The sequence below is a fragment of the Salvelinus alpinus genome, chromosome 31, assembly GCF_045679555.1.
Source record: "Salvelinus alpinus chromosome 31, SLU_Salpinus.1, whole genome shotgun sequence".
NCBI classification, from domain to species: Eukaryota; Metazoa; Chordata; class Actinopteri; order Salmoniformes; family Salmonidae; genus Salvelinus; species Salvelinus alpinus.
In genome coordinates this window covers 34,997,209-35,014,658 of record NC_092116.1, presented here as the reverse complement: position 1 = coordinate 35,014,658, position 17,450 = coordinate 34,997,209, and the positions used below count along the sequence as shown (strand labels likewise).

Below are 17,450 nucleotides of genomic sequence, written 5' to 3'. Positions count from 1 at the left end.
TACTGGGAAATTGCTTGTGTTTTTGGCTATTGTGGTGAGCTAATATAACGCTATATTGTGTTTTCGCTGTAAAACACTTGATAAATCGGAAATATTGTCTGGATTCACAAGATGCCTGTCTTTCAATTGCTGTACACTATGTATTTTGTAAGTCGCTCTGGATAAGAGCGTCTGCTAAATGACTTAAATGTAAATGTAAATGATGAGTAATTAGGTATTTGACGTTGGTGTCTGTAATTATTCTGTCTGCTTTCGGTGCAACTTCTGATTGTAGCTGCAATGTAAACTATGATTTATACCTGAAATATGCAAATTTTTCGAGCAAAACATAGATTTATTGAATAACATGTTATAAGACTGTCATCTGATGAAGTTGTTTGTTGGTTAGTTTGGTTGGTTCTTGGTTAGTTAGATTGGCTTTGTGCATGCTACCTGTGCTGTGAAAAATGTCTGTCCTCTTTTGTATTTGGTGGTGAGCTAACATAAATATACGTGGTGTTTTCGCTGTAAAACATTTTAAAAATCGGACATGTTGGCTGGATTCACAAGATGTGTACCTTTCATATGCTGTATTGGACTTGTTAATGTGTGAAAGTTAAATATTTAAAAAATATATATTTTGAATTTCGCGCCCTCCACTTGAGCTGGCTGTTGTCATAAGTGTACTGTTGATGAATAACTACCAGAGAGAGAGACCAAATCAAGACGCTGGACAGAGTGGAATCAAGTATAGCAAAAGGCAGTTTATTAAAGTCAAAGATATCTTTTCCTGCAGTTTAGCGTGCACGGACCTAGTCATATGACTCAGTATGGAGTCAGCTGAAAGAGGCTGCCTAAACAGAGATTTGCAGCAGATTAACCTGTCTAGGATGAGAGTGGCGCTAGCGGCACTCCCCCCCCACCCCCACTGAAAAACCAGTGCCGCGAAATTCAAAAAAAATATTTTTTTTAAATATTTAACTTTCACACATTAAAGTCCAATACAGCTAATGAAAGACGCAGATCTTGTGAATCCAGTCAACATGTCCGATTTTTGAAATGTTTTACAGGGAAGACACAATATGTAAAGATGTACACATTAGCACCTAAAAACACATTAGCATAATCCACCATCTTTTATTTGTCCACCAACACCAGTAGCTATCACCAATTCGGCTAAACTAAGATATTTATAGCCCCTAACCAAGAAAAAAACTAATCAGATGACAGTCTGATAACATATTTATGGTATGGGATAGGTTTTGTTAGAAAAAAGTGCATATTTCAGGTAGATGGCATCGGTTACAATTGCACCCACCGTCACAAATGGAATAGACAAACTACTTAGAGCAACGTGTTTACCTACTTACTAATCATCAAACATTTCGTAAAAATACACAGCATACACGAATCGAAAGACACAGATCCTGTGAATACAGACAATATTTCAGATTTTCTAAGTGTCTTACAGCGAAAACACAATAAATCGTTATATTAGCATAGCACATAGCACATAGCAGCCCAGCATTGATTCTAGCCAAAGTGAGCGATAAAAGTAAACATCGCCAAAATATATTAATTTTTTCACTAACCTTCTCAGAATTCTTCAGATGACACTCCTGTAACATCATATTACACAATCCATATAGAGTTTGATCGAAAATGTTTATATTTAGCCACCAAAATCATGGTTAGACAATGTGGAATGTAGCTCAGCTGGTCAGAAAAAGTCTGTGCGCCACTTAGACAGTGATCTACTCTTATACATAAATACTCATAAACGTGACTAAAAAATATAGGGTGGACAGGGATTGATAGACAATTTAATTCTTAATACAATCGCGGAATTACATTTTTTAAATTATCCTTACTTTTCAATACAGCTTGCGCCAAGCGATGCTACGTCAAAAAACATGGCGTCCGAAGCCACTAAAATGTTTCGACATAAACACGATTTATCATAATAAAAATGTCCTACCTTGAGCTGTTCTTCCATCAGTATCTTGGGCAAAGGATCCTTTCTTGGGAGAAATCATCTTTTGGTGGAAAGCTGTCCTCTTGCCATGTGGAAATGTCAACTGCGTTCGGGATGAACTGAAAAGCGTGCCCAACTTTTCACATCGTTGCAAAAATAAATGTCCCAAAATCGCACTAAACGGATATAAATTGCTATAAAACGCTTTAAATTAACTACCTTATGATGTTTTTAACTCCTATAACGAGTGAAAAGATGACCAGAGAAATATAACAGGCTAAACTAACGCTTGGAACAGGTGCGCGCCGGTGTCCTCTAGGCTCATGACGCAGCTCCCAAAGAATGACTAGCTTCAGGGTTTTTTCATTTGTAGGTCCTGTGAACGTGCAATCGACCCCGTTGGAATCGTCATCACGTAAAGGCATCCAGGGGAAGACGTAAGAAGTGTCCGTATAGTCATAGCAACGACAGTGCCCTTTTAACTGAGTTCAGAAGAGTGGCCAACATTTCTCAAATCTGACTCCATGTCAGGGAAATTGCTGTAGAATGGGCTCTGTTCCACTTAGAGACAAAATTTCAACTCCTATAGAAACTATAGACTGTTTTCTATCCAATTATAATAATAATATGCATATTGTACGATCAAGGATTTTGTGGGAAGCCGTTTCAAAAATTAGCCAAGTTAGCATAAATAGTCTAAACAGCGCCCCCATCCCCAACAGGTTAAATACATGGAACAATGTAGGTAGAGTCTCGTCGTGTTGGTCTTCTGACTGGTCCTGAAGAGTTGGAGGCGGGCCTGCTCTAGCCAGAGCAGGAGCCCCATTGGTGCACAGCAGAGTCCTCTGCTCTTGGCACCCGACCAGTTAGAGAGGGGAGTGAGGTGTGTGTGTTCGTGCGATGAAATGTCTGTGTGTCATGGAGTCGTGAGATAAGGGGAACTGTAACTGGCAGTTACTGTCTGGGGCTAGGGGGTTTCCTGATTAGGGGGTGCAAGCAATGACTTAAGTCAGGCGGTTTAGTTTGGCGCTCTATAACTGTTTTGTGCGGTTAGTGTCCTTGTGACAATGGGGAACCATGTGTTGTGCAACAACAGTCTTGTGTCTTAGCAATGGGGTGTGTTGTGCAAGCTTTAATCCTATGGTCACAAGCAGGCTCTAAAGCAGCCGGAGGGCCCTAGTGATGCTTAATATATGTGCTTGATTTATGAGCTATGTATATGAATATATGTATATATGACAGTACCGGCGTCGGGCTGCAGCCATAAGAAGTTAACTTCTTGCAACTATAGGGGGTGCTGTTCCGCATTAGCATATTTGGGTCTCCAAATTAAACTGCCTCGTGCTAAATTCTTGATCGTACAATATGCATATTATTGTTATTATTGGATAGAAAACAGTCTATAGTTTCTATAGGAGTTGAAATTTTGTCTCTGAGTGGTACAGAACAATTTTTACAGCACTTTTCATGACAGGGTTCAGATTTCAGAAATTTTTACCTCTGATCTGGGGTCTGTTTATAAGGCCACAGTGAATGCTATGAAGAAACCGACACTGCCTACGTCTTCCTCTGGGTGTCTGTACGTCATCACGTTTTCAATGAAATCGATGGGACGTTCACAGCCATTATAAATGACCAAAATGTACAGAGACGGCCCTTTCTCAACGTGCGCCTCAAGCGTGAAGGCCATCGGACCTGCCTCGTTCCAAATCGTTTTCTAACCAGCTATATTTCTCCGGTCATGTTTTCAGTCGTTATAGTTGTTAAAAACATCATAATGTAGTTAATTTTAACCGTTTTATATCAATTTATATCCGTTTAGTGCGATTCTGAGGAATTTATTTGTCGTGCACTTTCTAGCTTTGGGAACGTTTCGCGGTCTCGGTCGTTGTTAGTGGACATTTCGAAGGACAGAGGACATCTATCGACCAAAAGACGTTTATAACATAGAAAGGATACATTGCCCAAGAATATGATGGAAGATCAGCTCAAAGTAAGCAATATTTAATATGATAAACCGTGTTTCTGTCGAAATATTTTAAACGCATATATCGCCATTTTGTTTTGTATAGCTTCACTTGGCCAACCCTGTATTGAAAAGTAAGGATAATTTTAAAAATGTAAATCAGCGGTTGCATTAAGAACTAATTTGTCTTTCGATTCCTGTCAACCCTGTATTTTTTAGTCAAGTATATGATTAGCTTTTAATTAAACTAGATCACTCTGATAGATGACGTCAGACATATTGAGGCTTGATTTCCTAGTATTTTCATTGTGTAACCACGGTTTTGTATGGCTAAATATGCACCTTTTCGAACAAACTGTATATGTATGTTGTAAAATGATGTTACAGGAGTGTCATCGGAAGAATTCTGAGAAGGTTAGTGAAAAAATTAATATCTTTTGGCGGTGATTACGTTATAGCGCTCTTTGGCTGGAATTGATGCTCTGGTAACGTTTTCACATGTAGTATGCTAACTTATCGATTTATTGTGTTTTCGCTGTAAAACGCTTAGAAAATCTGAAATATTGTCTGGAATCACAAGATCTGGGTCTTTCCATTGCTATGCTTTGTCTATTCTTATGAAATGTTTTATGATGAGTAAATTGGTCATACACGTTGCTCTATCTAGTAATTCTAGTCGATTTGCGATGGTCGGTGCAATTGTAAACTGTGATTTCTACCTGAAATATGCACTTTTTTCTAACAAAAACTATCCTATACCATGAATATGTTATCAGACTGTCATCTGAAGAGGTTTTTTCTTGGTTAGTGGATATCAATATCTTAGTTGAGCCGAATTGGTGATAGCACCTGAAGGAGTAAGAAACTGATGGAGTTAGAATAGTGGTGTATTTTGCTAACGTGTTTAGCTAATAGATTTACATATTTTGTCTTCCCTGTAAAACATTTTAAAAATCTGAAATGGTGGCTTTATTCACAAGATCTGTATCTTTCATCTGGTGTCTTGGACTTGTGATTTAATGATATTTAGATGCTACTATCTACTTCTGAAGCTATGCTATCTATGCTAATCAGTGTGTGGGGGGTGGGGGGTGATCCCGGATACGGGGTTGAGGTTCGGTAAAGGTTAAAGACATCATAATGTTGTTATTTTAAACCGAGTTATATCAGTTTATATCAGTATATTGCGATTTTCGGATATTTCTTAGTGCTGCGTTATAGTGAGTTGGACACGTCTTGCCCACATGGCTAATGTTTACTGCTAATTCCAAAGTTGAAGGCGACAATCTACAACCGAGCAACGATTCTTCTGGACAAAGGACAACTTGCCCAAGATTCTGATGGGAGTTCATCAAAAAGTAAGAACTATTTATGATGTTAATTCGTTGTTCTGTTGAAAAATGTAAAACTCATATTCCGCCATTCATTTCGGTGCGGTCTCGCTTTAACGCACGCTGTATGTCGTAGTAACATTAATTTTAAAAATCTAACACAGCGGTTGCATTAAGAACTAATGTATCTTTCATTTGCTGTCCAACCTGTATTTTTTTGTCAAGTTTATGATTAGTTACTGATTAGAATAGGTGCCTCTCCCAAGATTTCTCCCGACATATTGTTGGCAGCTTGGCTACTATTCTCATTGTATAACCACGATTTGTGCCGCTAAATATGCACATTTTCGAACAAACTCTATATGTATTGTGTAATATGATGTTATAGGACTGTCATCTGAAGAAGTTTGAGAAGGTTAGTGAAAAAATTTATATCTTTTGCTGGTTTATACGTTATCGCTATTGTTGGCTTGAATCAATGCTGTTGTGTGGTTGGCTATTGTAGTAAGCTAATATAATGCTATATTGTGTTTTCGCTGTAAAACACTTAAAAAATCTGAAACATTGGCTGGATTCACAAGATGTTTGTCTTTCATTTGCTGTACGCTGTGTATTTTTCAGAAATGTTTTATGATGAGTATTTAGGTAATTCACGTTGCTCTCTGTAGTTATTCTAGTCGCTTTGGTGAGAGTTGTGATGGTGGCTGCAATGGTAAACTATGATTTATACCTGAAATATGCACATTTTTCTAACAAAACTGCTATACAATAAATATGTTATCAGACTGTCACCTGATGAAGTTGTTTCTTGGTTAGTGGCTATTTATATCTTTATTTGGTCGAAATTGTGATAGCTACCTATGCAGGACAAAAATGGTGGGAAAAAAAAGTTGTGTCTTTTGCTATCGTGGTTAGCTAATAGAAATACGTATTGTGTCTTCCCTGTAAAACATTTTAAAAATCAGAAATGATGGCTGGATTCACAAGATGTGTATCTTTCATCTGGTGTCTTGGACTTGTGATTTAATGATATTTAGATGCTAGTATTTACTTGTGACGCTATGCTAGGCTATGCTAGTCAGCTTTTTTACTGATGGGGGTGCTCCCGGATCCGGGTTTGGGTTGAAGTAGAAGTTAACTGAAATGCATTCCAGGTGACTACCTCATCTAGTTGAGAGAATGCCGAGTTTGTAAAAAGCTGTCAAGGTAAAGGGTAGCTACTTTTTGATTTGTTTAAGACATGATGCCATAGGTGTTATTTCATAGCTGTCTTCACTCTTCTACAACATAAAAAATAAAACCCTGGTATGAGTAGGTGTGTTCATTTTGGACTGGTTCTGTAACTATAGTAGATCTAGCCTGTAGAAGCTATTGGGATCCTCCTCTTTTTAATAGAAGCCATCAGGCTGTTTTCACACAATTGCATAGGTTATAGAAATGTTGTGCAGCATGAGCTCATGAAGTGATTTAGATTTGCTTTGATGTCAGAGTGATTAGAGGGACAATAGTGCTGAGCACCAGGCAGTTAGCAAGTGTGGTAGACTACTAATGACCATCAGCAGCATCAGAGCTTGGAGAAGCCTAACTACTACATGGTCACGTGGAATTTAACTGCCTTCATGTCCTGTAACTGCCGGTGTGGTGGTAACACAGTCACCATAACAGTCCTACTCCTTCCTCCACTTCCCAGAAATGGACCAGTTCAGATACATTGATCAACATATCACACCAACAAGGAAGTAAGTAAATCAACAGTTTAATATCAGGATTTCTTCATGTATTTATATGGGATGCGAATCAGTTCCTGTAGTACAGTAAAGACAACTGTTCGTCTTTTCAACGTCTTCATTCCAACGCCTTTCACCTACAATTATACAAAAAACATCATCAATAATCAGCTGCAAAGTAGTAACATTTAGTGAATGAGTATGTATATACATGCACCTTGGTGGAACAGTTGCTAGCAGTTGATAGCAGTGCCTGGTGGAGTCTCAGTACCCGGGATCTTCTGTCCAGTACTGGTAGGTATGAGGTACTTCATAAACGTTAAAGATGCAGAACCATATTTTACTGTAGGTATGAGGTACTTCATAAACGTGAAAGATGCAGAACCATATTTTACTGTAGGTATGAGGTACTTCATAAACGTTAAAGATGCAGAACCATATTTTACTGTAGGTATGAGGTACTTCATAAACGTTAAAGATGCAGAACCATATTTTACTGTAGGTATGAGGTACTTCATAAACGTTAAAGATGCAGAACCATATTTTACTGTAGGTATGAGGTACTTCTCTGCACAAGCTTCTGTTTTTCCACACCAAAACCACCGCTGAAGTTCATGACTAAAGAGCTCTATTTTCATGTCATCTGACCATAGCACCGCCTGGAGTTTAAATAAATGGCACTTGGATTGGAACCGGTGCTATTTCCTCCTTAAAGGGATAGTGCAATATTTTGGCAAGTAAAACCATTTTCTTCTTACCAAGAGTCAGATTTTGTCTCTGCATGCAATTTGAAGGACTTTGAAGGTAGTTTTTCCAGCGATCGCTAACTAGCGTCAGCGCAATGACAAGAAATCTTTGGGATCTGATCTCTTAGTTGGCAATTGTGCTGAAGCTACAGTAGTTAATTAAAAAACTTCCTTCAAAACTAAAGAAAGTGGGCTAAATTGCCAAAATCTCACAAAATCCCTTTAACACCTTGACCCATCATCTTTCCTCCTCTCCTCTCTCATATACCTCGCTTCCCTCCTCCCCTAACCTCTCCACTCTCCCATACCTCTCTCCCCTGCTCTCCTCTCCTCACCTAACCTCTCCTCTCTCATATACCTCTCTCCTCTCTCATATACTCTACCTCTCTCCCTTCCTCAGTCTCAGCCAAAGGGAGAGTTAGAACTCAACTCACAGGCAGGATTTCAGAAAGGGACATTTCAACATCTGTTCATCTAATACTGTATGTGATTGTATCCCAAATAGCCCTCTATTCCCTATGAAGTGCACTACTTTTGACCAGAGCCCATAGTGAATATGTTGCCCTGGACACATGTAGCGCACTTGTTTTGAAGGATAATGCTAATTCTACAAACTCCCAATTACCCTCTGGACACGCCCCTCTCCTGCTAACTCACCACACCTGAACTCACTCTGCTAATCACCAATTCCTCTTCCATTCTTATGGTATATAAGCAGCTTGTTTAACCTAGGTTTGTTCAGTGTTTGTGGTGTCCCAGTTTCTTTATTGTTCCTGTTGTTGGTTGGCTAAAGTAAGTTCCTGCTATTGTAACTTTTCTAGGGTTTAAAATTCCTGCGTTGTGACATAATATCCTGTTCATCCTAGCTTGTGTATTGTTATGGTGTAGCTAGCCCAGTATTAGACCTTTAATTTAAATGTAAGGGAATTGTTACAGGTTGTAAGGTGAGACATGGTCCAATGATGGTTCCTGCTAGCAGAATGTGTCTTAAATCTATAATCCTGTAGACTGTTCTGATTGGTTGGCTTATGCGCTGTGTCTCAGTGAACAAGAAACTATGAAATGCTGTTTTTTTCTTTCACCCCCCCCCCCCCCCCATCAACCTTACATGGATCCCATGTTGTACTCAGCTGTCTAGTTAATCCACCTCACCATATGGACACCATGCTGGGCCAGACTGGAAGTAGAGGAAACATGGACGTCAAAGCCAGAACAAAACATTGGCAGCCATTATTTGGCTGGCTAGTGTCTAAACTAGATTTAGTTATTGATCACTGCTCAGTGCTGTAAATGGTGACTTATCAGAACCATCTAGTGTATTATGGATTGATCTTCAGAGGTGGGACCCATGCTGCTAGCAGGTACCTCATTGAACAACGTCTAGCAAGCTGTTGCTATGGAATGACCTTAGACCTTGCTTCATTTATTAATAGGTCTAATATTGGGCTGTGGTGTAGCTTACTGGTCAGTCGTATGTTAATGTGGTGTATTCCCTCCAGCACCACATCATCGTATCACAGCCTTTCCTGATGGCCATTTCACCTTACCTACTGGTGTTACAAGCCACTAAGCCTTACCTGCCAGCCTTTTGTACTGTGCTTTTATTTATTGTTGGATAAATATTAAAGAACCAGACTTGAACTTGGTTCAACCATAATGCCTGTATTCTGACAGATTTGTGAATAGCCAAAGCTGCAGGGCATTTCTACATTTGGGAACTAGACCTCCATTACTCCTGTCTGAGTGGAGAGTAATACGTGCCCAGAAATTCCCCTCAGCCCTGCTTAGGGAATAGGTTGGCGTTTAGGAAAGCAGACATATTCCTGTTCTAATCTACTGTCTGTGCAGTTGAATCTGTGATTAGTACTGGAATACATCGGGTAATTGGAATGGCTGGGGTACGTGGAGGTCAGGGTTACACTGCACTCCCCTAAACTGTTCTCACTGAATTGGTTTTGATGGCTTCACTCTGTGTTTCTCTCAGGAGACTCCATGACCATGTTGACCAGTCTTCTGCTTCTCAGTGCTGCCTTTGCTCTGGGAGATGCAAGTAAGTCTACTTTTCTTGACACGTTCTGCATGTTTCTTGTAGCAGAGGTGACTGACTGATCTACAAATAAAATTGTAGCTGTGATTTGTACATCTTTCTCCACTAGCCTTTAAAGCCACATGTAACTCCTCCTTACAGATTTAATTCTAGATGAAGACTTGTGTCCTCATGGTTGGACCAAATATGGATCAAGCTGCTTAATGTTTGTCAAGACTACAAGGAGCTGGCCTGAAGCAGAGGTATCACCCTTACATCTACTGTGAATTTGAAGGGGAAGTGTAGTTGAAATTAGCTCTGACTCTAAAAGGTGATACTTTCTTAAACAGAAACACATGACTGATGTGAAATACTGAACTTCCCTTTATTAAGATGGGAATTTTCTATACTTTTGAATATTTAATGTGCCGCCTGTATACTGGAACCCACAGGACATGGCTTAAGACGGAGATAAACTCGTATCTTTAAGAGAATGTTTTAAAAGGGAATTAGTTGTGATGGTCAATATTTGGTTGAGAGTCCAGAAGACAGATTCTCAGCTAGGCTGGCCGACTGACTAATACATGAAGTGTCTTTGTTCCCATCTACTGCTTGGCTGTTATTGTAGATAATACTTTTCTTCACTGACTTGCCTAGTTAAATAAATACTTTCTTTTTTAGAGGCACTGTGTGTCCCTTGGTGATCAACTGGTGTCTGTACCCAACGTTGTGGAGTACCTTGGCGCAAACCTGGCATCTGTGCACAGCTCCGAGGAGGATCAGTTTCTACAGGCGTTGGTCTTGGAGAAGACTGTTGGTTTCCCTCCTACCTGGATTGGTGGATTTCTTTCTGTTAAGGTGGGACCAGTAAGCACAGTGTTATATAGCCATTATTGCAAGGAACTCCGTTCCATCATCTTGCTCAAGTGAACATCAAACCTGGTTAAAAAAAATAATGTCAGTTGTAGCATGTTAGCTACTTGTAATTTGTTTATGTAGTTCTGTCTGAGCTGTATGTCATTTGTGTGGACACCAGGAAGAGTAGCTGCTGCTTTTTAACAGCTACTGTAATGGCTTCCATATAAAATATCAAGAGTGCCCAGGAGATAGGTAGCCTCGCCGTTAAGACCATGGGGCCAATAAAGGCAAGGCTGCTAGTTTGAATCCCAGAGCTCACTGTGTGAAATCTGATGTGCCCTTGAGCAACACCCTGAGCCTAATTGACCCTGTAAGTCATTCTAGATGAATCTACTAAATTACTTCAATGTATTTAACTGTCAACTTCAGTAGGAGGCTTTTATACGTTTAAACCGGTTCTAGTTAAGTATAAATTTGATCAAAGTAATATATTCCAGACAGTCTTCTTGTAAACGTGTGTATGGGGTTTCTAGCTTCAAGTTGTAGACCAGTTATGGTCTTTGAAATGCATTGATGATTGCAAATGTGAGGATTAGGCTCCATGTTCTTTACACAAGCAACAGTCCCAGTCAGATGGTTTTAAGTAGTGGTAGCTTTAACTGTTTTGTTGTTTGCAGGTGGAATAGAAAGGACTACATTAAGTTTGTATTCTGAAACCCCACTTTCCCCCCTCAGGACAGGCGGTGGTTCTGGAGCGATGGCTCTGACTTTGATCACCAGAACTGGGCTAAAGGAAGGCCCGATGCTGGTGCCAGAGACACTTGTATTCATATCAACTTTGGAGGTACAGTAAGCTGTCATTCACTGATCCAGTCATCAAATTAAACTTATTCTTAGTTCATTTAACTATTTATTCTCATAGACTTTCATTCTGTTGTCTGTGTACAGCTGAGTATTTTGTTGTTTCGTCTTCAGGTCAACACCGCTGGAACAATGAATTATGTGTAATGAGCTTGCCCTCGGTGTGCTCCCTGAGACTCCTGCCTCTTCGCCAGACTATACATTAAAAGCAGCAATGCTATTCTGTAGTTCTGCATCAGTACGTCATACTTTGTTGCTGTTAAATAAAGTCTCATTTACTACACAAATATTGAGGAATTGTTTGCAGCCAATAAAATGTGGACACTATTTTGTCTCATGCGTTATTGAACATGAATGATACGTTGAAGATAGTATTCTTTCTTACGGGTCCCCTGTGGGACTCAAACCCACAACCCTGATGTTGGAAGTGCCATGTTCGACTGTGTCACCAGGACATATAACTGTCATTGTGCTTAACTTTTTGTAAATGTTTACCTGTGAAATGACGCAGTATGTTTAGGAGGTTCAAAAGACATGTTTAACCTATCATGAAGTTCAGTTTTAAAGAACTGAGGCCATTAAGCATTATGCCTGTCCTTTGTCACTACACACTAAAAAAAGTCCACTTGTTTACAATGACGACGGCGCCATCCTATAGGAAACCGAATGATGGCTGAATGTGCTATAGCCTGGATTTGTACCAGGTACTGTAGTGACGCCTCTTGTACTGAGATGCAGTGCCTTTGACTGCTGTGCCACTCAGGCGCAGGTTCCTGGAGTATCCTTTAGGGTTTCTTCAAGTTGTAACTAGGGGGAATCCCTTGTAAATGATCCTCATAGCAAAAATTCAGTCATGAGGTGAAATGCCAGCGGAGCTTCAAGTCCAATGTTTTATATCTGGGGTGTTGATCTCTATCCGTAGCCAGAATGCTCACCATGCACTGCAACATCAACCAGGATTCCAGTTATATTCATCAGTGGTGTAGGGAGGTTGAAGTCTGAACATTTTTATTATACAGATGAACAAAACAAGCACACGACAGAATTCATACCTCGGTGTTTGTGGTGATTGACTTTTGCTAAAAGTTCTCATACCTTGTCCATAATGTAGAGTCCTATAGGGTATTAACCTTTCTAGGACACACGTTTCCCCCCACATTCCGCTGAAAAGGCAGCGCGCGAAATTAAAAAATACAATACAGCAAATGAAAAACATCTCGTTAATATACCCATGGTGTCTGATAAATGTACAGCGAGATCAACATTTATGCTAGATCACCAAATCCAAAAAACACACAGCCATTTTTCCCAGCCAAAGATAGTCGAAGCCGAAATAGAGATAATGAATCACTAATCTTCATCAGATGACTCATAGGACATGTTACACAATACATTTGTTTTGTTCGATAATGTGCATATTTATATCCACATCTCGGTTTACATTGGCACTATATTCAGAAATGCCTCAAATATCCGGAGTAATTAGAGCCACGTCAAATAACAAATATTTTTTCATGTTTTACATATAATTAAAAATACACTTGTTCTTAATGCAACCGCTGTCAGATTTTTTAAAAACTTCAGGAAAAAGCTTACCATGCAATAATCTGAGACGGCGCTCAGAAATACACATTTCTCCGCCATGTTGGAGTCAACAAATTACATAAATATTCCCCTTGATCTTTCATCAGAATACAGTGCCAGGAATCCTAGTTCCACAAATCGTTGATTTGTTCGATAATGTCCATTACTAGTGTCCAATTAGCTACTTTTGCTAGCACGTTTAGTTCACGTGTCCAAACCCTTGCGACGGTCCAGTTGAACTCGGACGAAAACTTCCAAAAATTATATTCCAGGTCGAATAAACTGGTCAAATTAAGTGGAGAATCAATCTTCAGGATGTTATCATATATATCCAATAACGTTCCAACCGGAACGTTCGTTTTTGTCTACAGCGCAATGGAACACATGGCCATATCATGACTAGTGCGCGTGACCAGGAACTAGCATTCTGCCAGACCACTGACTCAAATAGCTGCCATCCGGCCCCACATCACACTAGAGGCTTCCTTCCACGTTCTACTGACTGTTGACATCTAGTGGAAGGCGTAGGAAGTGCCGTCAGATCCATATCTTACTGGGATGTGAATAGACAATGAGTTTAACATCAACCAGCCCCAGAATTTCAACTTCCTGTTTGGAATTTTGCCTGCCATATGAGTTCTGTTATAATCACAGACATAATTCGAACAGTTTTAGAAACTTCAGAGTGTTTTTTATCCAATAGTAATAATAATATGCATATATTAGCATCTGGGACAGAGTAGGAGGCAGTTCACTATGGGCACACGATTCATCCAAAGTGAAAATGCTGCCCCCTATCCCTAAAAAGTTAATTGAAGAGGTAAGGGAGGATGAATGTGCTCTGCATAACATACCAATACCAATTGTCGTACCTCGTCTGTATACCTGCGGACACAAGTCTTCTGCACGCAATACAGCTAACCTTATCCATTGAATTGTGTCCATGTTCTGTTTAAGATTGACACAGGAAAAGAGTTCAGAGCCTGCTTCTACTGTCCTTATCTAAATGTTTGTTGGGCAGGTAGGTTCCTGCAAGAACCCCCATCAGCTAAGGAGGTTTATTGATGAACCCCACCAATCTTATTCAACTGTAATCATGCACCTGCAACAAAGCTAGCTCAGATGTGCGAGTGCCTTCTGAATCCTAGTCCAAGTACGCTCTAAAAATGTGGAGTTCTAAGGTCCGCAGTTCTTTTTAGAACCTTACGGTTCTTGGCACTGAAAATGGCCCCCAAAAGGTTCTTCCAAGAACCCCATAGAAGGTGGATAGATCTAAAAAAATATATCAGAAGACACTAATATGACCCCACCATCAATGCATGAATATGACCCCACCATCAATACACTAATATGACCCCACCATCAATACACTAATATGACCCCACCATCAATAGACACTAATATGACCCCACCATCAATAGACACTAATATGACCCCACCATCAATACACTAATATGACCCCACCATCAATACACTAATTTGACCCCACCATCAATAGACTGATATGACCCCACCATCAATACACTAATATGACCCCACCATCAATACACTAATATGACCCCACCATCAATACACTAATATGACCCCACCATCAATAGACTAATATGACCCCACCATCAATACACTAATATGACCCCACCATCAATAGACTAATATGACCCCACCATCAATAGACTGATATGACCCCACCATCAATACACTAATATGACCCCACCATCAATACACTAATTTGACCCCACCATCAATAGACTGATATGACCCCACCATCAATACACTAATATGACCCCACCATCAATACACTAATATGACCCCACCATCAATACACTAATATGACCCCACCATCAATAGACTAATATGACCCCACCATCAATACACTAATATGACCCCACCATCAATACACTAATATGACCCCACCATCAATAAACTAATATGACCCAACCATCAATAGACACTAATATGACCCCACCATCAATACACTAATATGACCCCACCATCAATAGACACTAATATGACCCCACCATCAATACACTAATATGACCCCACCATCAATAGACTGATATGACCCCACCATCAATACACTAATATGACCCCACCATCAATAGACTGATATGACCCCACCATCAATACACTAATATGACCCCACCATCAATAGACACTAATATGACCCCACCATCAATACACTAATATGATCCCACCATCAATACACTAATATGACCCCACCATCAATAGACACTATGACCCCACCATCAATACACTAATATGACCCCACCATCAATACACTAATATGACCCCACCATCAATACACTAATATGACCCCACCATCAATACACTAATATGACCCCACCATCAATACACTAATTTGACCCCACCATCAATAGACTAATATGACCCCACCATCAATACACTATGACCCCACCATCAATATACACTAATATGACCCCACCATCAATACACTATGACCCCACCATCAATAGACACTAATATGACCCCACCATCAATAGACACTAATATGACCCCACCATCAATATACACTAATATGACCCCACCATCAATAGACACTAATATGACCCCACCATCAATACACTAATATGACCCCACCATCAATATACACTAATATGACCCCACCATCAATACACTAATATGACCCCACCATCAATACACTAATATGACCCCACCATCAATATACACTATGACCCCACCATCAATACACTAATATGACCCCACCATCAATAGACACTATGACCCCACCATCAATACACTAATATGACCCCACCATCAATATACACTATGACCCCACCATCAATACACTAATATGACCACACCATCAATACACTAATATGACCCCACCATCAATAGACACTAATATGACCCCACCATCAATACACTATGACCCCACCATCAATAGACACTAATATGACCCCATCATCAATACACTAATATGACCCCAACATCAATATACACTAATATGACACCACCATCAATACACTAATATGACCCCACCATCAATACACTAATATGACCCCACCATCAATACACTAATATGACCCCACCATCAATAGACACTAATATGACCCCACCATCAATACACTAATATGACCCCACCATCAATACACTAATATGACCCCACCATCAATACACTAATATGACCCCACCATCAATACACTAATATGACCCCACCATCAATAGACACTAATATGACCCCACCATCAATAGACACTAATATGACCCCACCATCAATAGACACTAATATGACCCCACCATCAATACACTAATATGACCCCACCATCAATACACTGATATGACCCCACCATCAATAGACACTAATATGACCCCACCATCAATAGACTGATATGACCCCACCATCAATAGACACTATGACCCCACCATCAATAGACACTAATATGACCCCACCATCAATACACTAATATGACCCCACCATCAATACACTATGACCCCACCATCAATACACTAATATGACCCCACCATCAATAGACTGATATGACCCCACCACCAATACACTAATTTGACCCCACCATCAACAGACTGATATGACCCCACCATCAATATACACTAATATGACCCCACCATCAATACACTAGTATGACCCCACCATCAATATACACTAATATGACCCCACCATCAATACACTAGTATGACCCCACCATCAATATACACTAATATGACCCCACCATCAATACACTAGTATGACCCCACCATCAATATACACTAATATGACCCCACCATCAATATACACTATGACCCCACCATCAAAAGACACTAATATGACCCCACCATCAATAGACACTAATATGACCCCACCATCAATAGACACTAATATGACCCCACCATCAATAGACACTAATATGACCCCACCATCAAAAGACACTAATATGACCCCACCATCAATAGACACTAATATGACCCACCATCAATAGACACTAATATGACCCCACCATCAAAAGACACTAATATGACCCCACCATCAATAGACACTAATATAACCCACCATCAATAGACACTAATATGACCCCACCATCAAAAGACACTAATATGACCCCACCATCAATAGACACTAATATGACCCCACCATCAATAGACACTAATATGACCCCACCATCAATAGACACTAATATGACCCCACCATCAATAGACTGATATGACCCCACCATCAATACACTAATATGACCCCACCATCAATAGACACTAATATGACCCCACCATCAATAGACTGATATGACCCCACCATCAATATACACTATGACCCCACCATCAATAGACACTAATATGACCCCACCATCAATACACTATGACCCCACCATCAATAGACACTAATATGACCCCACCATCAATAGACACTAATATGACCCCACCATCAATAGACTGATATGACCCCACCA

General features: G+C 39.9%; 2 protein-coding genes and 1 long non-coding RNA gene across 7 annotated transcripts in view; 1 reads left to right on the top strand and 2 right to left on the bottom strand.

Annotated features, from left to right (window-relative positions):
• The window catches only part of LOC139561546 (ladderlectin-like), an 85,009-nt gene that overhangs the window by 15,738 nt on the left and 51,821 nt on the right, over positions 1-17,450 (bottom strand). The gene's annotated exons all lie outside the window — the stretch shown is intronic.
• Positions 3,080-11,796, top strand: LOC139561540 (ladderlectin-like). Of its 5 annotated transcripts, XM_071378743.1 has the most exons (8): positions 3,102-3,224; positions 5,046-5,278; positions 6,942-6,990; positions 9,709-9,774; positions 9,913-10,013; positions 10,432-10,608; positions 11,344-11,452; positions 11,584-11,796. In XM_071378743.1, the coding sequence occupies exons 2-8, from the start codon at positions 5,261-5,263 to the stop codon at positions 11,673-11,675; spliced, it is 612 nt and encodes a 203-aa protein (XP_071234844.1). In that variant the 5' UTR covers positions 3,102-3,224; positions 5,046-5,260; the 3' UTR covers positions 11,676-11,796. The 5 variants fall into 5 exon arrangements, with proteins under 5 accessions (XP_071234846.1, XP_071234844.1, XP_071234843.1 ...); XM_071378745.1 differs by lacking the exon at positions 6,942-6,990 and having other exon boundaries at positions 3,080-3,224; XM_071378742.1 differs by lacking the exons at positions 3,102-3,224; positions 5,046-5,278 and adding an exon at positions 7,632-7,711.
• LOC139561575 (uncharacterized) lies at positions 6,992-8,249 on the bottom strand. The gene is made up of 2 exons (XR_011672167.1): positions 7,196-8,249; positions 6,992-7,115 (listed from the first exon to the last, which is right to left on the bottom strand). It is a non-coding gene; the product is annotated as an uncharacterized lncRNA (long non-coding RNA).

Excerpts from the sequence above, each read along its gene's own strand:
- LOC139561540 (XM_071378742.1), top strand. The coding sequence starts at position 6,944 with ATGGACCAGTTCAGATACATTGATCAACATATCACACCAACAAGGAA. Across the intron at positions 10,609-11,343 it reads GTGGATTTCTTTCTGTTAAG|GACAGGCGGTGGTTCTGGAG; the intron begins GTGGGACCAGTA and ends TTCCCCCCTCAG. Across the intron at positions 11,453-11,583 it reads TATTCATATCAACTTTGGAG|GTCAACACCGCTGGAACAAT; the intron begins GTACAGTAAGCT and ends TTTCGTCTTCAG.